The sequence below is a fragment of the Chelonoidis abingdonii genome, chromosome 10, assembly GCF_003597395.2.
Source record: "Chelonoidis abingdonii isolate Lonesome George chromosome 10, CheloAbing_2.0, whole genome shotgun sequence".
NCBI lineage: Eukaryota > Metazoa > Chordata > Testudines > Testudinidae > Chelonoidis > Chelonoidis abingdonii.
In genome coordinates, this window is record NC_133778.1 from 14,603,767 (window position 1) to 14,631,725 (window position 27,959).

Genomic DNA, 27,959 nt, shown 5'->3' on the forward strand with positions numbered 1-27,959 from the left:
AGGTGTCTGCAGACTGAAAATCATGAGTTGGTACGTCAAGAAACATCTTCTGCTAAAACGTTAATGGATATTGGAACTCGAAGAATCTTCTCTTCGGATCATGATATCTTCAGGGAAAGTGTGAGGAAATTCTTCCAGGAAGCAGTGCTTCCTTATCATGCAGAGTAAGATATGGTTTGGATATTTTATGTTATCTACTAATTCCAGGCTGTTTCACAGAACTCTCTGGGAATGATGTTCTGAGTATAACAAGCAAACTCTAGAGTTTATTTTACTTTTTAAAAAATTGTATTAAGGCTTGTATATAATATATGTCTTGGTTTGCATATCTCCTACATCACATGTTTGAAGGAAGAAAAAAAGTACATGGTTATATTTGGAAAGCAAACCAAAAAAAGCACTTTCGGTATTTCTCATGAAAAGATGCCAGGTTGATTAGCTAGGAGCTCATTATTTACAGGAGCAAATGCAGCACAGACAGTAAAATGCAAACTTCTGTAGAAATTTGCCTTGCCTCTAGGGATGAAAAGGTAGTTTAATATCTTTGTTATCTTTGCCAAGGCTCTCAGTATTATCACTGTTTATTATTTGCACTGTACTAGTGCTTAGGAGTCCCAGTCATGGGTCAGGATCCTAGACACTGTACAGACCCAGAACAAGACAGCTCTTGCTCCAAAGAGTTTACAATCTAAAGGTGTTAGTTGTGTTGGTTTTTATGTTGTGGATCTCTGTCCCTTAAAAAGTGGACTTAACGGTTGTTGTATACACGAACTTGCCCCAAAACAGCTAACTCAGTTTTAATTCACATCTTTTATTTCTATGCAAGTCTGTGTGTGGGCACTCTAACTTCAGAGTAAAAGTGTTCTATTCTGACCGAGTTAAAGTGGTGTTTGTGGTGGTGGTGTTTTAATAGCTAAATTAAAATAGGATCAAGTTGGTTAAAACAACAACAACCCTGTTTTAGCTCAGTAAAAATAGGACTCTTTTAGTTGAAATAAGTGTCTACACACGCACATTATAACAGAATATGTGTATTAAAAGAGATTTAGTTATTTTAGTGCAGTTTTGTGTGTAGACTAGTCCTAAAATTAGCTCTCCTAGAGGTCACAACTGAGACACCAGATGGTAATGATTTTGCATTGCTCTCAGCCAGGGCTGGAAAAGCAGTCTAGAAGTGAAAGATTTCAGTTACCAGTCCCCTGATCTGTTCATTCCCCTGACAGTTCCATTGCTATATTTGGTGTAGCTAGCTTGTTGCAGGCACAATCCTTAGCATATTTTTGTTTTGTAGTCTCCTAGTACAAATTCTGGTTTTGAAATCCATTTTTTTGGCGAAGAGTTATAGTTGTCGTTCTACATCTAAGAGAGCAGCTTCATTTCAGAATTAATTTCAAGATAATCGAGACTCAGCACATTAATATCAAACAATTGTTTTAAATTCTGGTAGTGAGGGTAATGGGATGAGATATTGTATGGTGTTCTTCCACTTAAATTTAGCCAGTTAGCCCAGAGGGTAGCTGTACTTCAGATATGGTGATCGTTCTTTCTAGGGCTACACTGCATGGCTACAAAACCATATATTGTACCATTCTCCAATAAGGACCATCTTCCAACTAAAGATTTAAACAACTGTATTTATTCTGGTCTGGTAAAACAAACAATAAAAAGATGAATTTAATATATTTCACCTTTTCACATTTATTCCATCCCTTCCCTCTTCTCTCTTCAACTCCTCCACCTGGAACTTCTCTTATGTTTGTAGTAATTGTTCTGTTTCTGTACAGTCTCCAGAAGATAAACATGAGAGAGGATGCTACAAGCTTTCACAGCCAATTATTATTTATTTGTATTATCATAGCACCAATGAGCCTTACTCATAGACCAGGATCCCACTGAGATAAGCCCTGTACAAACACAAACAAACAAAAAGATGATCCCTTCCGTTGGGGCTTAATATAGTTAGTTCTCTTCTTCCATTTATAGTTACTGGGCAATTCCATTCAACCAAACCGAATAGAGACTATAAAACACCTTCAACTTAAAATCATTCTCGTGTCTGAAATAATTTTCACTTCTTACTGTTATAAGTAAGACTAATTGCTACTATAACTGAAAAAGATTAGAAGAAAGATTTTTTTTTTTTTTAAATTTACTTTGTACGTTTGAGAGTGCTTTATGGGTAGTCATGTTCCTCTTCTCTGTAAAGTCAGTCAGTTTCCTTCTGTTGTTAGTATGAGTCTTTTCACGCAGCAACAGGGGAAAGAGAAACACTTTTTCCTATTTTATATTTTATAAAGCCAAACAAAACAGGAAAAAAAAAATAGCCCTGGAATTATAGCAGGTGTAGAACCTGACACTACTTTAATTATTTTTTGCAGCTGACTAGATTTCAAGGTGACAATGTCCCTTTAAAACTTATTTGCCAATCCCTGTAACCTTCAGCTATTATTCATTGCTTATGTAAAACTATAGATGCACGTGGCACTTTCTGGTAGTGTAATAATTAATTAGTGATCTGGAAAATGGGGTGAACAGTTAGTGGCAAAGTTTGCAGAGAATACAAAAATTATTCAAGTCCAAAGCAGACTGTGAGGAGGTAGAGGGATCTCACAAAATTGGGTGGCTGGACAACAAAATGGCATATGAAATTCAAAGTTAAGTGAAAAGTAATGCACACTGGGGGAAAAAATAATCCCAACTATGGATATTAATGGATTCTAAATTAGATGTTGCCACCCAAGAAAAAGATCTTGGCGTCACCTTGGATAGTTCTCTCTAAACTTCCAGTCAGTGCGCAGTAGTGGTCAAAAAGGCTACCAGTATGTTAGTAACTATTAGGAAAGGGATAGAAAATAAAACAAAATATAATACCACTCTATAAATCCATGGTGTACCCCCACTTTGAATACTGTATCCAGTTTTGGTCACCCCATCTCAAAAAAGATATAATGGAACTGGAAAAGGTTCAGAGAAGGGCAACAAAGATGATCGAGGGTATGGAATGGCTTCCATATGAGGACAGACTATAAAGATAAGGACTAGTCAGCTTAGAAGAGGGACGACGGGGGGTGGAGTATGATAGAGGTCTATAAAATCATGAAGAATGTGGAAAAAGTGTATAAAGCAGTTTTATTTATCTTTTCATACAATACAAAAACCAGTCATCACCTGATGAAATTAATAGACAGCTGATTTAGTGCAAACAAGAAAGTACTTTTTTACACAAGGCACAACTAACCTGTGGAACTTACTGACGTGGGCTGTTATGATGGGCAAAAGTGTGACATGGTTCAGAAAGAAGTTCCTGGAGGATAGATCCATCAACGGCCACTAGCCAAGATGGGTAGGGACGCAGCCCAATGCTAGGAGCAACCCTGAACCTCTCACTGTCAGAAGCCAGGAGTGGAAATCAGGTGTGGATCACTCCATAATTGCCCTGTTCAGTACATTCCCGTTGAAGCTCTGGTACAGGGTTCTGTCGGAGACTGGATACTGGGTGAGATGGACCATGGTCTGACCCAGTATGGTGGCTTTTACGTTCTTAATACACAAAGTCTCTGCCCTGAAGAGCTTGGTGTCAGATTTTCAAAAGCACCTTGTATTAGGAAGAGAGCCGGAGACATAAGCCCTTGTGTCAGAGGCCTGGTATGAGGCAGGACCCGCTCACAGAATTTGGCAACAGGGCTGATATTGCAGAAGTACACATTCCTAAGAAGTGCTAGTCACAGAGCACTCACTCAAACACATCCCGATATCAAGTGGTACCAGAACATCCCGATATCAAGTATGGCACAAAAACGTTCCCCAAGGTTGACAGGAACACACTGACCTCTCCTAAGAGATAAGGTCAGGATAACAGTACGAAATAAAACTGTTTTGATCGAACCAACATGTGCAAGGTAATGGGTAATAGCTAGCCATGTCACAGGGAAGTAATTAACTATGTCAGAGGAGCAGTACTAACTTGTTTGTATTGGGGTATAAAGATGTATCTCAGAAGGAGTGTCTCTGTCTGGCCTAGGGAGGAATGGAAAGTCCCGCCATTCACTGAGCCGGTCCATTGTTACAGGCATACGTGTATTAGTGGTCTGGTGGAGTCTGCAGGATACTCATACCGGACTTCGTTGACAATAAGCCTGGCTGGGTGCCTTTGTCCCTTAACGGATCTTGTGCTCATTGGGAGATTTGCTCGAGGTCTGCTGTGCCAGCTGTCTGCACAGGGCTGGTGCAGCACACAAAGAAAACACACGTGCAGCCGAACATCTGTCAACATATAATCACACACTAAGTGACTTAGGACTACTGGTTTTCAAAGGCTGTGTCTTCACTGGGGAAAAAAGTGCATTCTTAATTCAGCTAATGCATGGTAAAATCCTAGGGAAGACAAGTCTTTAGCTTGTGTAATATTTATCTACTGCCTTGTCTTTCCTAGGATTTTACCTCAGGTTAGTAACATCCTCTTCCCCAGAATATATCCCCCAGAATATAAGGCCAATTGGACTTGTGCGCCTGCAGCATTTAGACGCTTTTGAAAAATCCGACTGTAAAGGAACAAATGGGTTTAATGGTAACACATAGTGAGTGGCTGGGCAGACATGGAGGGGCGAGTGTATATGTTAGCAAACACAGACTTTGTGGAAGATGTGATTTTTTTTTTTAGGGCTGATTGGGAGGTATGAGAGCTCATCGCAAATGTTGCTTGGAAGGAATGGAGTTCGGAGTTAATGGAAAAACACAAGAAGTGTTTGGCAGAGACGCTTACATGGGCTCTCTGAGGTGAGAGTGGGATTGAGGAGAAGTTTTAACTGCCTGGATAAAGAGCCACTGGGACAGCCCACCTGTGCATGTGTCTCTAAGGCAGTGATCCCCAAACTTTTTACCTTGCACACACACCCCCCCCATGCGATCTGTCTCTCCTCATAGAGCCGTGGTTGCGAGCCGCAGCTTGGAGTGGGGGCACAGCCAGGCTGGGGGGCCAGTGCCTGGCGCTGGAGTCAGGGCTGGGGGCCAAGGCTGGGGTCTGGAGTGGAGTCGCAGTTGGGGGCCATGGCCGGGAGCCATGCTGCGGCTGAGCACTGGACAGCAGCTGGTAGCTAGGGGTCAGGACCAGGAGTGGGGCTGGGGCAGAGTAGGGCTGGGTGGCGTTCCCCCCCTGCCCCCTGTGGGGCCTGGCCCTACCCTGCCACACACCCTGAATGTTCCTCTGTTCCTTGCGATTTAGAAATCTCTGCTCTAAGGACTCATGTATGCGCTCTCAATGAAGATGGGTTCATCCTTCTCATATAAGCTAATAATCCAAGGAAAAGTATCTTCCAAAGAAGTAGGAAGGTGTGGATCTCATTAAGTCTTCTAGCACATGCAGTGTTTTATAGTGTAATTTATCTTGCTATTGCAAAACTCTGTTTCTTTGATATTTCTTCTAGTACTTCCTTAAATTGCTTACTCAGTGAAGTGTCTGTTGCTTACACTTTACATCCATTTCAGTTACAGCTGATAAAAGGCCTCCAAACTAGTCTGTGTGACTGAAAAGATGAGCCTTGCACTGCATCCTGAAAGCCATCCAACTCTGGCTCTAGCAGACATCCTGAGGGAGAAAGTTCCACAGATAGGGAACTTCTGCCATGAGTCTCTAATTCTCCTTCCGAGTTAAAATCTAAGGACTATCACCAGAAGCTCCTCTGCTGTCAATTAACCAAAGTATCACAAAAATCAACTCATCTTTGGTAGTGTTCACAAATTTATCAGGTATAAAGGTTAAGGAAATTGCAGGTTATACATTGGAAGCAGAAGTTAGCTTTTTACCACCTACCATACTGCTTGTAATTCTGTGGTGGCAACTTAATCATGAATGCATAGACTTGGTGACTACAGATCCTGAGTCCATTGCATGAGTTCAAGAAGCCTAGCTCTCCCCAGCTGGCAAAATACACATGCCTGTTTTATGTTACCTCATGTGTTCTGATTGGTTTCTGAGATTGAAAGTCTTATTCTTAAGCACTGAAACTTGGTAGCAGATTTTATGGTGTAAAGCAGCAGCTGTGGCAAATCACAAATAGTAGGAGTGGAATTCCACTAACTTCTCGTTCCTGTGTCATTTGCAGATGGGAGAAGGCTGGCCAGGTGAGCAGGGAGCTCTGGGAAAAAGCTGGACAACAGGGATTGCTCGGTGTCAATATATCGGAAAAACATGGTGGCATTGGAGGGGATCTGCTCTCTTCAGCAGTGATCTGGGAGGAGCAGTAAGTACAAAACACTGCAGCAAGAATCAAATTGGTACCGTTAAAACATTGTATTTGTTCATCTGATTTCCTGATTCCTATTGTAAGGAGAGTGTGTTCACAGACAGTAATCGTCTTTTCCTTTCACAGAAGTGATAATTTAGACATACATAAGTATCCCCTACTTTAGATATTTAAGATGATTTTTTTAAAAATAATAAATTTCATAGTATTATATTTTTAGGACGGAGCGGAAGTGTTCTCTTTAGACTGGTGGGTGATCCAATAGTCTGGCAGTGAAAGTACATTCTATAAATAAATAAGAGAATGGATGTCACAAGTTAAAATTGTTTGTCATTTTGGCAGCTTTTAGTGTACATTTCTTTGTTTTGGTTCTCTGGTTTTAACAGTGTAAAATTCAACAGATCAATCACTGTCACACTTGCTTCTAAAGTTTACTTTTACTCTTTTCAAGGATGTATGTTAATTGTACTGGCCCAGGATTCAGCCTTCATTCGGATATTGTCATGCCCTACATCACAAACTATGGCTCAAAAGATCAGATTGAACGGTTTATCCCTGAAATGTCTGCAGGCAAATGTATTGGTGCTATAGCCATGACAGAACCTGGGGCTGGCAGGTGAGCCGGAAAGGACAACAGATGGGCTTTGCATACATGCTGCTTACCTAATCTCACTGTGTAAAAATTCCAAGTTTCATAGTTACATGGCCATCTTACTGATTAGGCAGTAGCCCGGAATAGGTAGAACCTCAAAAATAACCTGTAATTATAGATTGCTGTTTTACAACTTTGTCATTTCTGGATGCCTGTTCCAAACCCATGATCTTGCCATTAGCCCTGGGACAAATACGGTTTTGTATTTGTTTTAGATTCTGCATAAACAGCCACTAGCCTACTTGTTGCATGGACATTCTTTAATGTGAAATCTAATAACTCAGTAAAGGAGGCTTGACTTAGTCCATATAATGCTGTCTGAAATTGGCAAGAGGGCCTATTTCCCTGTCCCTGAATCCTGTATAGACTAGAGTTCTCTTTCCTGTAGTCTCATTCATATAGCATAAGGGCAGAGACAATAGGATTATTGGGTAGATTACTGATTCAGGATCATTCTCTTCAATCTGCTAAGCAGAGGAGAGCACAATAGGGAGCTGCACCTTCTATGCTGTGTCCCCACTGGTCCTAGAAAAAGATAAAGCCTCTCTGCTTGAGAACCGTAAGCTAACTATATGTGGAGGGTGCCAAGCTGAGTGGCTGATATCTGCCTTCTGGGGCAGCTCTAAATTGATGGGCCATGTCGACATACAGATGCTTCTGAGCTAATAGATATTATCTGTGCACATGGTACTTCGGGTGTGAGCTGGTATGTCACTTTGAAAGTGAAGTAGAACCATGTGCTGTACTGAAGATGCAGATCATTCATATACATAACACACTTGTGGTTTCCATAATATTCTCTAGCCCCTTTTTAATACATTTCTGAATCCTACTGTTGTACATAACGCTATCCACAAGGAGTTGTAGGCTCTATGCTCTTCATTATTTTATACTAGGATTATTTTTTAAATGTGAACTTCATGCCACTGCTGGATTGTTCTCTTAAATAACTTTCTTTTTTTGCCAATCAATTTTAGTGATTTGCAGGGTGTACGAACATATGCCAAAAAGGATGGAAGTGATTGGATTCTCAATGGAAGTAAGGTATGTGAATGGATGTGCTCTGACTTATGGTGCTTGAGTACTGAATTCATCCAGTTAGTGAGAGAATTTACTTCATTCTACACCTGCTTTCTCAGCTCTTAGTGTCTCTCCCCTTTTGTTTTTCCTTTTCTACGAGTTACATCTTATAGAAGAATTCATGTTACCCAGCCATCCAGCTTATGATGCCAGCAATTTATGGGTCAATCAGCAGAGCAGACTCTTTTCTTTGCAGCTTTTATTGGAGAACAAAAAAGCGGCCCGATCATAAGATTTTGCTCTTTCCCTTGACTTGTATAGTCAGCCTGCACAATATAGCCAAGGGCCAGACTGTTTCACAGTTCGGTGGAGTTGGTAGCAGAATAGCCACCCTGCTATGCCTTCCCCTGTCGGTCGAGGGAAACAAACTAAAATCTTTACTCCTTTACTACTTCAGCACAAAAATGGAATCTTTATCCAGTGTCTGTATTGTTCGGTGTATGGGATAAATTCCATATTAGATACCAACGACATGTTGAGCTGCTGTAAGGGTACCCATCTCATTTAACCCATAATAAGAGGATTGAAGTAGGGGATTGTCATTCTAACACATTTTAAATGACACTGCTGTTAGTTGAAACTTTTGAAACTAAAAACCTCTTAGAGTTAGAGCTCTGTCCTGTTACTTGATTTTTTTGAGTATTGGGATGGTTGGTTTAGTAGGGAGGGATAGCTCAGTGGTTTGGACATTGGCCTGCTAAACCCAGGGTTGTGAGTTCAATCCTTGAGGGGGCCACTTAGGGATCTGGGGCAGAAATCAGTACTTGGTCCTGCTAGTGAAGGCAGGGGGCTGGACTCGATGACCTTTCAAGGTCCCTTCCAGTTCTAGGAGATTGGTATATCTCCAATTATTAATTAATTAATTAATAGTACAGGGGTTGGCAACCTACGGCATGTGTGCCAAAGGTGGCACACGAGCCGATTTTTAATGGCACGCTGCTGCCAGCCGAGGTCCTGGCTGCCGGCCCCACTCAGCCCGCTGCCAGCTTGTGTGAAAGAAACCCTAAGCCACCAGTGGGCTGAGCAGGGCCAGTGGCCGGGACCCCTGGCCGCCAGCGGGCTGAGCAGGGCCAGTGGCTGGGACCCCTGGCTGGCAGCGGGCTGAGCAGCTCAGCCCACTGTTGGTCTGGAGTCCCGGCTGCTGGCCTCACTCAGCCCGCTGCTCTCCAACAGGGAGTTCCTCCGGGAAGGGCAGGCAGCTGCTGGCCAGAGTTTCTTCCTCACAGGGCAGCGGAAAGGCACCTCGGTGATCTTGGATGTGAGTTACAAAGCCCCTGCCCACAGGGCTCAGGGAGCACTGGGGGGACTGGGCTCTGGGAAGCAGCTGCGTTAGGGCTCCCAGATGCTGCATGAGCGGCTTGTGTGACTCTCTCCTGGCCCCTGGACTTTAAAGGGGGAGCCTGGACTGGTGCAAGGCACTGCGAGTTGCAGCTGGCCCCCCTCTATGCATGGCCCCGCTTCCGCCTCATGCTCCCACTCTCCTCTCTCCCTTTCTCTGGCACTGCATCAGCCCAGGAGGGCACCCCTGAGCTGGCCGGGCAGCGGTGGGGTTGGAGGGGTTTTGCAGCCTCTGGAAAGAGCAGATGGAAACGGAGGCTCTTGCTGTGTCTGTGCATCCTAACAGTTCCTAACAGTGGCACTTCAGCTCAGGCGAGAGTGGTCCCCTGTCTGGGCAGCTTTCAGCTCCCAGGAGAGTTCAGGTTTAAAATATGCAAACTGTAGAGTGATCTGAGTAGGTCTTGCATCGCAGGGGATCTGTATCTCAGAGGGGAAGGCAGTGGGGAGTGCAGTGGTCCCTAGAAGCAGCCATATAAGTTTTTTGGGCAGCAGGGACTTGGGTCTTAAGGGCTGTTTCTGAGAGCTCCAGTCCTTGCTGTGTCAGTTTCATGTCAGGAGTTGCAGCTGAGCTGCCTCTCTGAGCTATTGGCATCACCGAAAGGGAGAAGCTGAAACTCCCCTGGGCACTGTGTCAATAAGAGTTTTCGGTGCATAGGTTCATTTGAAAGAACCTCCTAATGCTCCTTTATGTGGTAGCAGTGTTATCTCTTCCATCCCCTCTCCCTCACCCCCCATTGCTGGTACAGTCACTGCTTTTCCTCTTAAAGGCACATGCTACTGTCTTCTGAACTTGAAAAGTATCTGGGGTGTTTGTGTGGATCAGTATTGCAGGGAGAGATGGGAGCCAGAAAGGGCAAAATCTATAAAGACTGTCCATTTAGATCAGCAGTAGGCAACCTATGGCATGCGTGCCAAAGGCAGCACGCAAACTGATTTTCAGTGGCACTTGCACTGCCTGGGTCCTGGCCACCAATCTGGGGAGCTCTGCATTTTAATTTAATTTTAAATGAAGCTTCTTAAACACTTATTTACTTTACATACATTATTATATGGCTTATAGAAAGAGACCTTCTAAAAACGTTAATATTTATTACTGGCACATGAAACCTTAAACTAGAGTGAATAAATGAAGACTCGGCACACCACTTCTGAAAGGTTGCCGACCCCTGGGTTAGTAAAACTTTGTTTTAAAAATGACGAATCGTAGGTGACCACGTGGTCTAGTGCTTAAAAAGAGAGACCAAGAGACTTCACTTCTATTCCTACCTCTTCCACTAACTCTTTTTTTAGTTTGAGAAAATTTCTATACCACCTTGGACCTCAGTTTCCCTATTTGTAAAGTGATGGTGATGATTCTTGCCTGTCTGGGTAAAAATGCTTTGAAATCTTTGGATGAAAACGCCAAATAGTAATGGTATTTTGATTGCAATATATTTCAAAGATTCTTCCTTCTGTGAATTGCCTATTACTTTTAGGCATATTTATGGGCTAAATCTATATGTGTTTGCAGAGCCTAGCACAGTGGGGCCTTGTCCAGATTGGCTTTTAGTGACTGCAATAATAAAATAATAAAACCGTAAGTGTTTGTTTGTATTTGTCCATAAGAATGTAAAAGATACTGTTTAGATAAATAAACTTAATAGTTGCATGCCTGAACCTAGGCAAGACAAGGCAGTTCAGTTTTTTTTTTTGGTTGGCATGGTTAGGAATCTGAATCTAATTTTTATACGCGGCATGTCTGTGTCTGTATTCTGCCTGTTGTGTGATATCAGAATTTGAATTAAAACATACGATACAGCGAAGGCAACTGTAAGTTTCCACCCACTGTAGCATGCATCAGTGTTTCATACAATATTAAATATGAGTAGACAGCATATTGTAGAGAATTATAGAGATTGCTGTAGTAATGGAGAACCTCCCAGTGATTTTCCATTTTATACCTTGCCATTTTAACTTTTGGAAGAGGTCATCTGCATGTTAGTTGACATTCTTGTTCGTAAAAGGAATCTTCATAATAGAGACGAGACTGAATTCAAAATCTGAATTTAAACTTTAGGAATATTCAAAATAAACAAATACAAATTTGGTTCCTTTTTTTTTAATCTGTCCCCTGTCTTTATAATGGGTTAGAGTCGACCAGACTTTGGGGTGTTAGTTTGCAATCCAGATCCAAATTATGCCACTTGAACTCATCTCTCCTTTATAGACTGTTCTGGAGCACTTTGGTTTTTTATGCATCTGGACTTTTAAAACCTTTTGGACACTTACAGCTTTCATCTTTTATATACTGTTTACTTGTAGAAGTGTGTGAAAGTTCGTGCACTACTACTTTATAATCTTCCTAGCTACCTGCCAGCTAACAGGCAGCATTATTCCATCTTGGTTTTCTTGCAGGTATTCATCACTAATGGCTGGATGAGTGATTTAGTGATTGTGGTTGCTGTTACAAACCGTGAGGCCCACTCCCCTGCTCATGGGATCAGCCTTTTTCTGGTGGAGAATGGAATGAAAGGATTCAGCAAAGGACGCAAGCTGGAAAAAATAGGCCTGAAAGCACAGGTAAGTCATACAACCCTTACCATGTGATGGACTTTGAGGCAGTGTAAAAGGACTTGTTATTCCCTGGGGTATTTTAAGTAAAGATCAAATGTAGCTGTAGTGATACCTCAGTTCACAGTTTTAACTGCAAGAGCAGGATATTCTAAATCAGATTGCAAGGGTGGGTTGCAGTTGAGTGAAATTTATATTGAAAGCAAACCACCTCCAGTGAATATATGTAATTTGGGCTGTAGAAGTTAGGAACTGGATAAGAGGAAAATCTTTGGGGGAGAGAGTTTGACATTAGATATTTTATTTAAAACCATTTTTAGGACACAGCAGAGCTGTTTTTTGAAGATGTACGTTTGCCAGCCAGTGCCTTGCTTGGACAAGAGAACAAAGGGTTCTACTATTTGATGGCAGAGCTCCCTCAGGTAAGACTGACACAAACCCACACCGTGTGCAGGAAAAGTACAAAGACTTTATTTTGGTCTTTGCTTGGAACCGCCACCTGCAGTTTATGGATTATGGTGAGACACCTCAGTTTCAGAGATAGGATGCCTCCAACCACAGTGCGCTGATATTTTTGTTTTTTAGTGATAGGAATTCTGCACTGCAAATCAAAATGAAGCATCTTGGAATATCAGTGAAATAGCTTACAATCTAATAGTTTCTATTCAAATAACTTTATTATGATACCATGTTAGGGTACTGTTTTAGTAAGGGATGGTATAATAATTGCTACAGAAAGGATATTTTGTGTATCAAGATTTCATATTCGATTTCAAGACCAGATCTCTCAGTCAATAGCACTGGTGTGAAGAACACAAGATTAGAACAGAGTTTAAAAATTGAATGTTACAGACAACTGTGGTATTATCTTAACACTTGTACACTCAGCTCAGTAGTTTTAAATATGCTCTTTTTGCCCTCAATAAGTCTCTTCATGCAAAGTTGACTTTTCTTTGCGCTAAAGGCTAATGCAAAATGCACACCTGCAATTCTTCTACCAGTGGAAATACATTCTAGATCAGGGGTTCTCAAACTAGGGTCAGGACCCCTCGGGGGTCGTGATGTTATTACATGGCGGGTCTCGAGCTGTGAGCCTCTACCCCAAACCCCACTTTGCCTCCAACTTTTATAATGGTGTTAAATATATTAAAAAGTGTTTTTAATTTATAAGGGGGCTCGTACTCAGAGGCTTGCTATGTGAAAGGGGTCACTAGTACAAAAGTTTGAGAACTACTGTTATAGATAAACTACTGTCTGAATCTATTTAATAGAAAACTGAAAGGTGGAAGCAGTGTGTAGAGCCTAAAGTGGCTTGTCTTATTAGTAGAACTGAACATAGTTGACCAGTTAATGCAGGTTTGGAAGAGCAGAGGGGAAATTCAGATGCCAAAACCATGACTCTGCTTTGTCATAAAGCATAAAATATGACTCTGTAGTTGCATCATCTAATAAAAATCATGTTTACTTGATTTTACACTATATGTTAAATATGAGACCTACTGTTTCACTGTGCAAATTCCATACATTTAGTTCTTTCAAAGAAAGTATTTCAGTGGTTTGAAAAAACACACAGCAGCAGTGCTCATGAGCACCCCTACAATAGTGAACCAGATTATTTACATGGTTAAGCAAAAAACAATTCTGCAGGATATGGATCTTAGTTTAAATCTTTTCATAGTTTTTGAGAATGGGGAGAAAATTTTAAACTTTTAAATGTATTTAGACCAGTGGTTCTCAAACTTTTTTTTTTTTTTTTGCGGACCACTTGAAAATTGATGAGGGTCTCAGTGGATCACTTAATGATATTTCCAGATGTTTTTTGTACCATTAGCTAACTATTGTAAAGCACTTTTATCCAAAGTATATGAAAAAAACCTTAACATTTTTTGTTCTACAAATAAAAGCACACAACTCGTATTTTAATATCAGTGGTCTTACCTTTCAAATGCGATGGATGTGCCCTCTCGCCCCTGCCGCGGCAGCCCCCAGGCTGGGGCTGGGAAGGAGATGGGTCTCTCTACCACAGAGCTGAAGCTGGGAGAAGGAGGGCTCTCTCTCCTCGGCAGCCGCAGCCCTGGAGCTGGGGAAAGTCACCTCTTTTTCTCTGGTTGCCCCAGCCCTGCACATCCCAAATTCCCCCACCCGCTCTTCTCACCCCACTGCCCCCGCACACCTACCCCGTATTCCCCCCCAGGGTCACCACCTCACCTTACATGTGCATCTTCTCCAGGTCCAGGCACCTAATTTTGGCTCCACTAATTAGGTGGGTGGTCTTTCATTCTCTTGTGTGCGGCTCCCCAGGCGCACATCTTAGAGGGAACTATCTGCTGACCACCTGAATGGAGCTCGCGGACCACTGGTGGTCCATGCACCACAGTTTAAGAACCTCTGATATAGACAATGTCCTTCAAAAACTTGTTTACATTACTGTTTTATTTGAACTGAAAGATTAAAACCAAATTACTGAAAAATCTGAGCCAAATTGTTTCCATTAAGTCAATAGGAGTATTACATTTCACTTTTAGATTTTTTTTTTTTCTGTAGTCCTGTTTATGCAACTTTGGAACGTCACTAAGAACTTTTAAAATTGGGTCCCACCAAGACAATTGTGTTAATTAGAGTGACAATATTTTCAATTATACGATATGTCTAGTTAAAAATTTAATGGAACAGAACAAAACTAACACTAACAGACATGACTAAACTTTTGTTTCCCAACCTATGTTTGTATCTATGTTTTGTGTAGAGAAATTTGAGATCAGTTGCATTGGATAAGAACTCTCAGATTCTTTCACTTCTTTCTCCAAGGAAAGACTGTTGATTGCTGATATGGCACTTGCCAGCTGTGAATTCATGTTCGAAGAAACAAGGAACTATGTTAAACATAGAAAAGCTTTTGGGAAAACAATTGCACATTTACAGGTGAGCTTAAACCAAGAAAAAGAGACAGAAATCTTTATTTTTGTCTGTGTCTTTCTCAGTATAGATTCATGTAATATATGTAATTTTCATTTCACTGGAGGTGTTAGGCAAGCAAAACTACTGGACTGTTTTCAAAGGTTCTAAAGTTGGATTAGGAGCAAGTACCTGGAATGACTCTGCTTTCTCTCTCACGTTCAGTTTTAAATTAAACATGACTAAGTGCTCTTGAAATAACATTGCTGCTGCTGCTGCTGCTGCTTTCAGATTTGAAGTCAACAGTGCATTGCAGACCTGATTTATGAATATATAGTGAAAATAGTTTTGTTTATAAAATTGCATTTTTCTCTCTAAGGCTCTGATCCTACAGCACATTGTCATGGATGAGCCTCTGCATGTGAGCTGAGTCCTATTGACTTGAGTGGACTTCCAGGCTGGGAGTTCACGTGTGCACAATGCATTGCAGGTTCAGGGCCTACATGTGATTGATACTATGCAAGTTTTTCACAGCAGAGAATTTGTTGTCTTAATGCCTGTGAAGTGTTAAGCAAAGAATTATTTTATATAGTCTTCAGTTTTATAGATATTGTAAATGATTCCTCAGCTGTGAGGCAACTAAATGCACAAGTGACTCCACATAAGAAGTTATACATGGTCCACAGTGCATATTATTCTTGCTACCATTAATGAGAGTTAGGTGTGAGTTCTGAGACTATCGCTAGTTAATCAGGGTAACTTTTGTTAACCATATTCTAGTAAATATGGACTCTGGGATTCTACATGCTAATGTAGCAATTTTCAGAAGGTACTGCTTATTTGTTTCTTAATACAGGAGTGATCTTAAGAGTTTCAGTGTAAAACCCTAGCTAGGGGTGTCATAAACAGATAAGAAAAATTAATAGCACAGAAGTACTTTATATCTCTTTGACTATAAAGGGTTAACAAGTTCAGTAGCCTGGCTGTCACCTGACCAGAGAACCAGTCAGGAGACAGGATACTTTCAAATCTTGAGGGAGGGAAGTTTCTGTGTGTGCTGTTAGTTTTTGGTGGTTGTTCAGTCTGGGGTCTGAGAGTGACCAGATGTGCAACCAGAGTTTTCTCTCCATCTCCTTGATATAGGTTCTTATAGATTCCCAAATAGTAAGTACTAGTAGATAAGCGAGTTAGGCTTATGTTTGTTTTCTTTATTTGCAGATGTGCATTGGCTAAAAGGAGTTCAATTTGTATTTTTGCTGAAAAGATTTTAATTTGTATTTGATACTTAGGCTGGGAGGGTATTCCAATGCCTATAGCTAAAACCCTGTACTATTCCATTTTTAATTTACAAAGAAAATTTTTACTGTTTTCTCTCTTTAATTAAAAGTTTGGCTTGTTTAAGAACCTGATTGTTTTTTTTCTGGTGAGACCCAGGGACTGGTCTGGATTCACCAGGGAACTGGTGGAGAGAGGCTAATTCTCTCTGTTGTCAGGATTACTGTATCTCTCAGGAAGAGTCTGAGAGGGGAAGAGAAGGAGGGAGGAAGGTGAATTGTCCTTCTGTTTGTGATTCAAGGAGTTTGAATCACAGTGATCTTCCAGGGGTAACCCGGAGGAGAAGCCTGGGAGAGGCAACAGTTGAGGAAAGGGTTTTCTTTCCTTGTGCTGAGATCCAGAGGGTCTGGGTTTAGGGGGCCCCCGGGCAAGGCTTTGGGGACCAGAGTGTACCAGGCACTGGAATTCCTGGTTGGTTGCAGCGCTACAGGTTCTAAGCTAATTAAGCTTAGAGGAATTCATGCTGTACCCATCTTTTGGATGCTAAGGTTCAGAGTAGGGAATTGTACTATGACAAGGGGTTATTCTGAAACAATGTTAAACATTTTAAATATGTTAATTTTTATGAGAACATTGGTTCCAGTGTTTGTGATGCATAGAAACTGATAGAATTTATACAGGTGGAGACTGGTAGCTTTTTTGTTAATTGACATGTGCCTTGAGATCTAACTGAAACATCAAGTTCCCAGTTTTGAGTCCTGATCCTTTCTTGTTATGTCAAAGGCAGATCTACCATTGATTTCAGCAGGAGCAGGATTAGGCCCTTAGAAGTAAGACTTCCTTAACTATCATTCATAAAATTTCCAGGTGGATTTAATTTCTATACTTAGCACTATGGAAATACTTCTTTTAAAAACTGTAGTTTTAGTGCAGAGTTAGCTTTAAGGCAAGACAACTACTCTCCAATAAACTTTTAAAATAAGTATTTTATCAAACATTATGCACTCTGTGCTTTTCTGTGTTTTCTTTCATGGTAATTGCTAAATGTGTGTGGAATCAAAAGCTGACTGCTTTCTCATTCGCTGTGTCTTCTTGCCTAATCATTTATTACAGGATTTGAAATCAGTCTTTTATTTATTTCTGTAGCTTGGATAAAGGAAATGATGAAGCCCACTGATACAGGAGTTTGAGAACTTGAGAAGACTTGTTGACTTGTCTTTTTCATTCCTCTGGCCAGTGTAAGGACTACTACCACATAGTTGAGTTCTGCCAGTCTAGCTTTAGGTATGCTTCAAGTGGGCTTCTTTTTCCACCATATAACAGATCTCAATGTTAGGAAACTTCCCTGATAGCCAATCTAAACTTTCCTTTGTTCATTTGATCCAATTATTCATTCATATCTCTTTGAACCTCTCTTCTCCCTCTGTGGTCTTGAATTTTAATTATTCTTAATAAAAGATATTTGATAAATAAAAGTTTTTTGGATTGTGACATTATCCTTTAAAATAAATTTTGCATTTAGAAATGAGTTATACTTTATGGAACTGCTAATAAACTGGGAATTACTGTGTGCAGTATAGTTATACTTGTCAATCCAGGATATTAGGAGACAAGGTGGTGAGGAAGTTGGTCCAATAGAAGATATTACCTCCCCCACCTTGTCTCTCTAGGAAATTACTAGCTGTTAAGAATAGAAACACATTTTTAAGAAGGGGGAGCTCAAGTTGCTAAACATTCAGTAAAGGGCCAGTAGGTTGTACTATCTAGGAATTTATGAACTCAAGACTTCTGTTATCTATTTATTTTTAAATAAGAAAAACACATGACTTTGTGAGTAAAGACCAGAATTTACAGCTTTTCTTTGATTCACAGGTGCCTTGACTCTGAGCAAATCTGTTTGTTAGACTGGCAGAATGTGAAAGTTAAAGAAATGGAAATGAAACTGCTTTTGTTTTATAGAACTCTAGCTCCTGCATTGGTGGTGGTCTTTACTGTGGTGGTGTTTCCTCCATGCAACATTAGTTGTCTCCCCCGCCTCCCCCAAAAAAAAAAAAAAAAAAGCATTTCCTTGCAAAGACCTTATTGGCATATATTCCTTTCTCTGGTTTGTTCTAAAATATTTCCTGATTTTTAAATACAAAAATTTTCCCCTCCCAACAAAAATCAGACTGTGCAGCATAAGTTAGCGGAACTGAAAACTCAGATTTGCGTGGGCCGGACATTTGTGGACAGCTGTCTCCAGCTGCATGAGGAGAAACGTCTGGACTCCTCCACAGCTTCCATGGCAAAATACTGGTATGCATGTTAAAACAATTTGAAAATCTTACTTGTGTGAACTTTTCTGGACTCTAACATTAGAACATTGAAGTAACCAACCCAAATGTTTAGCCAAAAAGGTAACATCATATATGATTAAACATTTGTCTGCATCTAACATCAGAATTTATTAGCCCAAACTACAGTAATGTATGTAGTATACATAGAGACTGACACTGAATATTGGTATCGGTTGAGCAAATAATTTCAAAATTAGTTACTTAGTGCTGGCTTTTAGGAAAAAGGTCTCTTGAGCAATGTGTTCCAAATTCAACTTAAATAGTTTCACTTGAGAATTATTTTATTGAGTTTTTGAAAAACATTTAATTATACAGCTGAAAAACTTTAAAAACCAAAGGTTGATCTTACTGGGATTCCCTTGTATAATATTTATAATGTATAAAATAAGTTTTGGATATATTATTTGATAAATCCTGACATAAGAGCTAGGTATTTAACCTAGCCATTTTCTGAGAACTATCTGATTTCAGGAAGAAATAATTAGCTAGCTCTTTATTGCTGTTGCTGAGATTGAGCTATTCTTCCTTTCATAGTTCCATTTTTTAATTGGACAGAAAAAGCCCCAGGAACTTTTTTTGCAGTTATTTATTAACTTGCATTTAACCAGACAAAGTTAGACAAGTATAAACATCTAAGGTAATACATTTGTCCTGGTGCCAGATTAAGTTAGCTGCAAAATTGGGGAAAAAATGAAGACTAGAAAGTGACAACATTTGCAGAAAATGTACAAGTTTTAATCCTTTAAAAAAAATTGTACATAAAATTCCACGGGAATCCAGATAGAACTTTTACATTAAAAGGAAAGATTTTGATTGAGTGTTTCTTGGCAAGGATTACATTGAAATACCTGGTACAGAAGCACAGGCATTCAGCTTTGTGGAGGAGGATATAACTAATGCCAACGTAAATACTTTCATCAATTGATTTTTCCAAAGCAAGAAACTTGCAAAATCACCAAAATTCCTATGCCTATAATATTTAGTGGCCTTGTCCATATAGGTAGTGGAATTTCTGTGACTTTTCCACAGAGCTTGAATGGGTTTAAAAATTGCTTGAACAGAGAAACTGCTTCTTTCTATAGTACCAGTATACTGCACTTCATTTGACTATACAGTAATATATTCTTTCTTTCTTTCAACTGAAATTTACCATTTTTGAGGTAGATGCTTGGTTAAATGAGGTAAATTTTTGGAAAACATTATACATTTTTGCTGCTGATTTCTGTTGAAAGACACATTGATTTTATTGTGATGATACAGTTACAGTATTTGAATTAATCTGAATCTATTTAGACTGGCTAGTTTCATCAAGACATCATTTTAAGGTTAAATGTGGTGTAATATAATTCAAGAGAGAGCTTGGCAGTGGAGCAAGCTTGAGAAGAGAGAACTTTATGTACTCTTATGAAAAGGAAATTAACTTGACTAATCATTTTTCATATTCTTTTTGCTATTGTTGAAGTTACTTGTTTGAACAGTATTCTCTTCCATGACCTAGCTATTACCTTTAGCTTAATCCCAAAGTGCAGTCAAAATCCTGAGCGGTTTTATAAAATTTACGTTTGAGTTTTTGATATAACTGCAAGCATGCAGTCTTGTAAAAGAGAAAATGCAGGAAACAAGTTATAAGCCCATGCTGTCTAGGATAAAAAAAATGTATCAAATTCTGCTAGGAAAGTCCACAAAAATTAACATTATAGAGACAGCTAAATGTAGGGTCGGGGGGAAATACTTGGAGCATTTATTAGTCAGCATTTATATGAAATAATGCAATATAGAGATTCTTAGCATTTAAAAAAAGGCATCACCAGATATTATTGGTGTACAGAGAGTATCCTAGTGTGTTGCCAAAGGAAAAGGGCTGTGAACAAGAAACATTCTGAAGGATTCTGAAGAACACCCAGTGTTTTAAAAAATAAATCTCTTTGATTGGCATATACAACATGAATAAGCGAAAGGTAAACAAACTTGTCTGTATTTGAAAGCCCTCCTTTGTGAAAGTTCTATAAGAAAAGCCAAAGTTAAAACATTAGCCAATTACTGCTTCTTTCTGGTCCTCTTTATAAAAAGACCAAACTGCATCACAGTTCATCATGGTAATTCCTAACATTCTGGATATGGCTATTATGTGTAAGAAAATTTGATAGTTAAATGTTTATTTTTACTTTATAGTTTTAGTAGCATAATGCTTCAAAACCATACTTCTGTTCTTGCCATTTTAGGGCTTCTGATCTTCAAAACAACGTGGCTACTCAGTGTGTACAACTCCATGGAGGATGGGGGTACATGTGGGAGTATCCGATTGCAAAGTAGGTATAATATTTCAGTGCTGAATTATGAAAGATATACAGCAAAGTAAAATGCAGCATTTTCTTCATAGGTATTTGTAAACTGGGAGAAACCAATCACTAATAATACAAAGCAGTTCAGCAATACATGTAAAGGAAATGCCTTTGTGTAGTTGGTTTTACTATTTTCCCTGTACAATCAGTTAGGCAGCTTTTCCTCTGTTTGTGTCTTTCTCACAGCAAAAAGTGGAGAGAGTAATTAAAAAGGCTCATAGCAAACCTCTCAAAAGTGGCAGGACTTTAGGGCAGATAAATTGTCAGAAATTGCTTCTGTTTTATTAAACTGACCTGATTTCAAGTTGTTATCCCTGTAATAACATTTTACCCTGTTAATGCTGCTTTAAGGTAACTTTTTTCTCTTTAAAAAGGCAACAAGGAGACCGGTGGCATATGAAGAAATGAGGTTTTTTACCCACGAAAGCTTATGCCCAAATAAATCTATTAGTCTTTAAGGTGCCACTGGTCTCCTTGTTCTCTTTTTGTGGATACAGATTAACATGGCTACCCCCTGATACTTTTTTCTTTTTATTATTGTGCATAGTAGCCTGTTCACATTTTGAAATGATTGTTCCATCCTTTGTGAGTAAATAGCAACTCTAAAGTACACTGAGCTCCATTATAATATCGGCATATCTAGCAACCCCTATGCAGGTTTGTAGGGCCCCTGTTGTTAATGTACTGGTAGTAACTATCTAAGGCCTGGTCAACACTACGCGTTTAAACCGAATTTAGCAGCGTTAAACCGATTTAAGCCTGCACCCGTCCACACAACGAGGCCCTTTATATCGATATAAAGGGCTCTTTAAACCGGTTTCTGTACTCCTCCCCGACGAGAGGAGTAGCGCTGAAATTGGTATTGCCATGTCGGATTAGGGTTAGTGTGGCTGCAAATTGACAGTAATTAGGCCTCCGCGGTGGTATCCCACAGTGCACATTGTGACCACTCTGGAAAGCAATCTGAACCTGGATGCACTGGCCAGGTAGACAGAAAAGCCCTCAAACTTTTGAATTCATTTCTCTGTTGCCCACGCGTGGAGCTCTGATCAGCACGCGGGTGGCAAGCAGTCCCAATCCAAAAAGAGCTCCATCATGGACCGACAGGAGATACTGGATCTGATCGCTGTAATGGGAGAAGACAATCTGTTTTATCAGAGCTCCGTTACAGAAAGAAGAAATGACAAGCATTTGAAAAAATCTCCAGGCTATGATAGAAGGACGGCCACAAGCAGGGACTCAGCACAGTCCTGTGTGACCCAGCCGTAACGGAAAGCCAAAGAATCAAATGGACGCTCATGAGAGAGAGGGAGTGGATACTGAAGACTCCAGCTACCCCCGCAGGTCTCAAGAAACATGGCATTCTTGCTGGGCTCAATGGCTGAAGGGTCAAAAAACATTGTCCGGGGTGTCAGGGGTATATCTCGTCATTTATACTCTCCCCTCCCCGCCCGCCCCGTGAAAGAAAAGGAGAAAAAATCGTTTCTTCCATTTTTCAATGTCACAGTATCACTGCATGCTGCTTGGTAGACGCGGTGCTGCGGCGATGAACAGCAGCATCCCCTCCCCTTCCTTTCTGATGGCAGGTGGGACAAATTAATAGTGGATAAACCGTCATCAGCCCGTGAAGTGCTCCTGGCTGTCCTGGTGAGGCGGGCTGGGGCGCCTGGGTAAAATGGGAATACGCATAGTACCCTTCCTGGCAGACGGTACAAATGCGGGTAACTCCCCGATCATAGCATAGCTGGAGCCTGGCTCCATCTACCCAGCCCCAACCCCCTTTCTTCGTGTCTACAGAAAGATTTTATCTCCCTGGACTATCATAGCAGCAGGTGCTGCGATTCCCTTCCCCCGACCCTTTAATGTCCTGCTGGACTTCATAGCAGCGGAGGCTGCCTTCTCCCTCATTTTATCTCGCAAATAATCAGTGTTTTTCTGTTCGCTGCTCTTTACTCTCCACACACACAATATGTGAGACGCTGCCACTGTTAGCCCAGGATGGTGTGGGAGAGGAGGAAGCAACGGGTGGGTTGTTGCAAGGGCACCTCCTAGAATGGCATGCAGCTCATCATTTATGTGGGATCTTGGGGGCTCTGACCGAGAGCGCTGTGCTCATCTGTCTTTCTAGTAGGCCCTGCCACCATATCTAGCCAGACTGCTCCTATTTTTAGACAAAACATTAAAAAGGCATGAACCCGGAGTCATTCGCCATTTGTCCATTTCGCCGCCTGGCCGATTCTGAGCGGGCAAAGCAAGAGAAGAACCCATGACAGCAGCAGCATGGTACAAAATGCGATTGCATCACGTCATCGCCAACTTTCCAATTAGCAATACGGTAAAAAATGATTGATAACCGTCATCGTCATCGTCAATTTACAATAGGCAGACGGTGCAACAGGATGGTAACCATCTTCTGCTACCTTGCAAGGCAAATGGAAGCTGCTGTGTTAGCACTGCTAGTACCGCCTTGTCAGCGGCTTCCAGTACATATACAGTGACAGTGACAAAGGCAAAACGGGCTCGAATGGTTGCCGATGCTGTGGCATTCTGCCAGTGCAATCCAGCGGAAAAACCAAGCATGCGAAAATGAGTTGTCTGCTGTTGTTTCGCATAGGTGGAGGAGCAGTAGCAAGGATTGAGTTGACGACATTTACCACATAACGTAATGGTCAAACCATGTAAAAAGAAACGACAGGCTGACGAGCGCGACAGGAGAGTTGCAGAGGACCGAGGCAGCGGCTGCCGGAGGCGTGTGGGCAGTCGCGAGCATGTACGATGTTGGACAGCGCTTCTGTGACGAGACGTTTTTTGCATTGACGAGTCTCAACCCAGAATTCCAATGGCGGGGAGACTGCGGAACTATGGAGATAGCTATGGATACAGTCCGAGGGAGTATGTATTAACGAGGAGGGGATACACATGTTCGCACAGACAAGGCGAGAGCGTGACAGTCGTGACAACTATATATTATATATGGGATAAAACGAGAGCTGGAGCGAAAACTGCGCCCGGCTGGGAATAATGTGCTTAGTGTGGCCGCGTGCACTCGACTTTATACAATCTGTTTTACAAAACCGGTTTATGTAAAATCAGAATAATCCTGTAGTGTAGACATACCCTTAGTGTGGATTTTTAAATGTTGCAGGGCTGTGGGAGTCTTACATTTTCCTGGATACTGAATTTTAAAATTACTTTCTGGGGAGTTGTGGTTGAGATGCTGTGTTTAGTGCTTCACAGGATGAAATTAGCAAGGATTCTTATCCATTTTCCTATGCTGCTACCCAGACTATAGTATCCTCAGGAGCACAGCTCAGTGCCCAACCCACTGGGAGGGTACGGAAAAGGGAACTGGATGGCTTGGGGATCAAGACCCTTTCATTGTTGATTCAGTCACCAGTTCAAATGAAGTTGAAGTTACTAGTGATTCAAAGCTATAGTCATCAGATAGCTGTTCAGTGGCCTGTGTGAAATGAATTGATAATTTCAGTTCATTTCCTAGTGGGCAAATGTTCACCTCTCAGAAAGAATCCACCGCACAGTTAGAAACCCTGTCAGCAGGGAATGGATTCAATGAGTATGAAACCTAAATTACTACCTTGGACCTAGAGATGGTCTCTTTCTCAGGGCATAGAGGCACACTAGTAAGTGTGGGCGAGCTTACAATTTGTATGTTGTACATGTGCTGTGTATAAATAAAGAGTTTCAGTCTCCAGCGCTGTTAATCAAGCACTAAATTAACTGAAAATGGAGAAGGGAGGAAATGGTAAAAGAATTGGGAAAGGGTGAGCCAGTACCAGCAGCTATTTCTTCTAGACTATGAAAGAGATTATTTTGAATTAAAAAAGAATAGGAGGCATAAAAAATAATAAAATAGAACTTTGCAAGGCAGCGTATGGGAAAAAAAATAGCAGATAGTGGGAAAAAATGTTTAACCACAAGTGACAAGTTTGGGACACTTCCCCAGAGATGTACAAGGTTTCAAATGTAAGCATGCTCTTACTCTGAGAGACTTAGGATAGGCAAGCAGCAACCATATGTGGTTCTTATGAATTAAAATGAGGCGTGTTACGCAGCAAGGGATTACAGGGTAGCAGGTGATAACATTTGTGTCAGACATATTTCTGGAATTAATATTGTTTTCTCCAGAGTTTCTCTGCTCCAGAAACTAACTGCAAGTACAGTGGATTTAAGCTGTCCAGCCTCAAATGGTAAATTAGTCTTTATTAAGACCAACTTCATGAAAAGTCTTTAATCATATTGCGTCCATCTCGCATGCAAAATGGAAGGTTGGCAGAGGATAGGACAGTGGTTTGATTTATTTTATTTATAGATTTCCATACTTTTTAATTTCCAGGATTTCTAATATCTGTTTGTACCAAGAATGAACATTTTAAAGACCACAATATTCAGTTTGTCTTACCCCTTAAGTAATGTCTAGATATATACAAACATAACTCCCTCAGAGGATATTTTTTTCTGTGAAATCATTTACCACTATAAAAAGGAATGATAGGCCATTTTTAAAAGAGCAATTTGTATTGAAGTCACTTGTAATCTTTTCACAACATAAAACTTGGGCTCATTTTAACTGCCATGTTATCAAGGCATATAGGTAGGGCCCTACCAAATTCACAGCCATGAAAAAAGCATCCCGGAGGGTGAAATCTGTTCTTTTGTGTGCTTTTACCCTATACTATACAGATTTCATGGCGGAGACCAGAGTTTCTTAAATCGGGGGTCCTGACCCAAAAGGTAGTTGCAGGGGGGGTCACAAGATTATTTTAGGGAAGTCACGGTATTGCCACCCTTACTTCTGTGCTGAGTTCAGAGATGCCAGCAGAGAGTGGCAGCTGCTTACTGAGGGCCCAGCTCTGAATGCAGCAGCGCTCCCGGTCAGCAGCCACTGCTCTCCAGCTGCTCAGCTCTGAAGGCAGCACTGTCATCAGCAGCAAAACAGAAGTAAGGGTAGCAGTACCACAGCCCCCCCTACAATAACCCTTGTGACCCCCTCACAACTCCTTTTTGGGTCAAGACCCCTACAATTACAATACTGTGAAATTTCAGATTTAAATAGCTGAAATCATGCAATTTACGATTTTTAAAATCCTATGACCATGATATTGATCAAAATGGACTGTGAATTTGGTAGGGCCCTACATATAGGGTATCAGCAAGTATATTAAATTTTATTTTTTATTTATTAGTGAAAGTTTCTAGAGTTTGACTTGTTGGATTTTGAACACTTCTATTGAGTAAAATTCTAATTTCCCTGTTTCAATTTAAGAAACTCTGCCAAACTCGTACGTGCTTCTGGGTCAAGTGTTTTTTCTTCACTTAAACTTAAATTATAGTCACTTCACATGTTTTCCCTTCTCTACCAGAATAATACTGACAAACTGTAACATGAGAATTAAAGCACAAGTTTTTATTTGGATTTTGATGAATCAAGTGATCACAACCTGAGCAACCCAGGATGATGATTGCATTATGCTTTTTGTTTTCTCATTAATAAAATATCTTGGAAGAGAGATCTGAGTTTTCACTGCAGACATATCACACTTGAAATATGCTGGATCTTTAAAAAGAGATTTTCCCATTTACTAAGAGATTGTTATTTCATATGGTTATTTTCAAGAAGTCGCTCTTTTTCTAACCACTCACTTTGTCACTGCTTCTCACTTTTTCAGAGCTTTTGTGGATTCTCGTGTCCAGCCAATCTATGGTGGAACCAATGAAATAATGAAAGAGCTCATTGCTAGAGACATTGTGATTGACAAGTAGGCACATGTCTATGCTGGAGACTGCTTCCTGAATCCTATCACAATGAATACGGTATTAAATCAGGCACCAGAATGCAAGTAGTAGTACTGTCTTGTGTTGAGGAAAAGGAACCATTGTTAAACTATTGTAGTTACAAACATCCCATTTTGTTACTGTAGTTTATCTGTGGTCTCTAATATTTAATTAATATTAACTTGTAACAGTCTCTTTCCTGGTGGAAAACACTAGGACTAATTCTCTGACTGATTAAAAAAAATCTGAGGCAAGAAGATCATATGTATTGGTAGTGAAAAGTATGGTCACTTTGGAATGTTACAATTAACTTGAAATCTTTGAAACATAATGTCATTATATTAAATCCAGTCTTAACTATTCAGAATTAAACACAATCAGATTGTCAAAGAAACTACTTTCTTCTTAGAAAATAAACAATAGCTGGGGTGTTTTAAAAAAAACAAAACACCAAAACCACAACTTTGGAACTACAGTGTTAAATGTAACTGTAGAACTTGGACCTATCACTGACTCTCTGCCACCCCTATTTAATAATATATCTGTTTGAGAATGTAATAGATTTTCCTCCTGTAATCATCTGGCTTTTTGCATTGCATTCATCTATGATGAGAACAAATGAGTGAGTGACTTACATTTTTGAGCTTTGTAATGAATTACAAAAATGTAATAAGCTTTACAATGAAACTCAGTGTCCCTTATTTCAATATGTATTTATTTTGTATAAATAAGCTTAATAAAAATGTAAAATGCAAAATATCATTTTTCTGCATTACTTGAAAAATCAAAGGCAAATACTATAAAATAAATGGAAGTGCCCTAGTGCCATTTTGATATGGTTTGTCAGAAAGGGCACACTTTAGTTCAGTGTAGCACATCATCTGATTGTTGTTAATCTGTGTGAATACTTCTGTAAAAGGCCTATTGGCCAATTCTCAGTAAGTCTGCAGTCATCAGTTGGAGGTTTAGTATCTGAGTAGAGTGTGCGGCTAATACAGGCCTTTATAGCTTTTAAATATTTGCTTTGAATTAGCCTAATTACACAACTATAGAATTGTGGTTTTTGCTAAGCCAAATGTGTAATTAGTGATTTGACTACTGTGCACTTTACAGATGTTATCTTTTAGAAATAAGCTGTAGTAGCATTATGGTTTCTGTAATATGGTTTAAAGGGACATTGCCATTTTCAGCATTTTACTGGCATTTTCAGCAAGAGAAGCCAGGAACTTAATGGAAACTGATCAACCCATATGACAAGTTCACCTCTAAAGTATATTAGAATTGAAAAACATTGGGGCAGTAAGAAAAGCTTATCTCTGTTTGTGCTAAACTTAGTGTTTGGATTAACAGATTTCTGTTTCTAGGGCTGTCAGTCACAACCATTACATTAATTAAATTCTAGAAGTGCTAAATTCATTCAGAAATAAAGGTGATGGACCAAAAACTTGACCAAATG

At 40.2% G+C, this 27,959-nt stretch overlaps 1 protein-coding gene across 1 annotated transcript; it reads left to right on the forward strand.

The window, feature by feature from the left end:
* On the forward strand, positions 1-27,262 carry ACADL (acyl-CoA dehydrogenase long chain). Its single transcript, XM_032765102.2, has 10 exons — positions 1-164; positions 6,102-6,239; positions 6,694-6,858; positions 7,872-7,938; positions 11,707-11,871; positions 12,183-12,284; positions 14,671-14,784; positions 18,200-18,327; positions 20,591-20,677; positions 26,398-27,262. Exons 1-10 carry the CDS (start codon positions 64-66, stop codon positions 26,489-26,491), a joined length of 1,161 nt encoding a protein of 386 aa, XP_032620993.1. The 5' UTR covers positions 1-63; the 3' UTR covers positions 26,492-27,262.
* Positions 27,263-27,959: the final 697 nt, after the last annotated feature.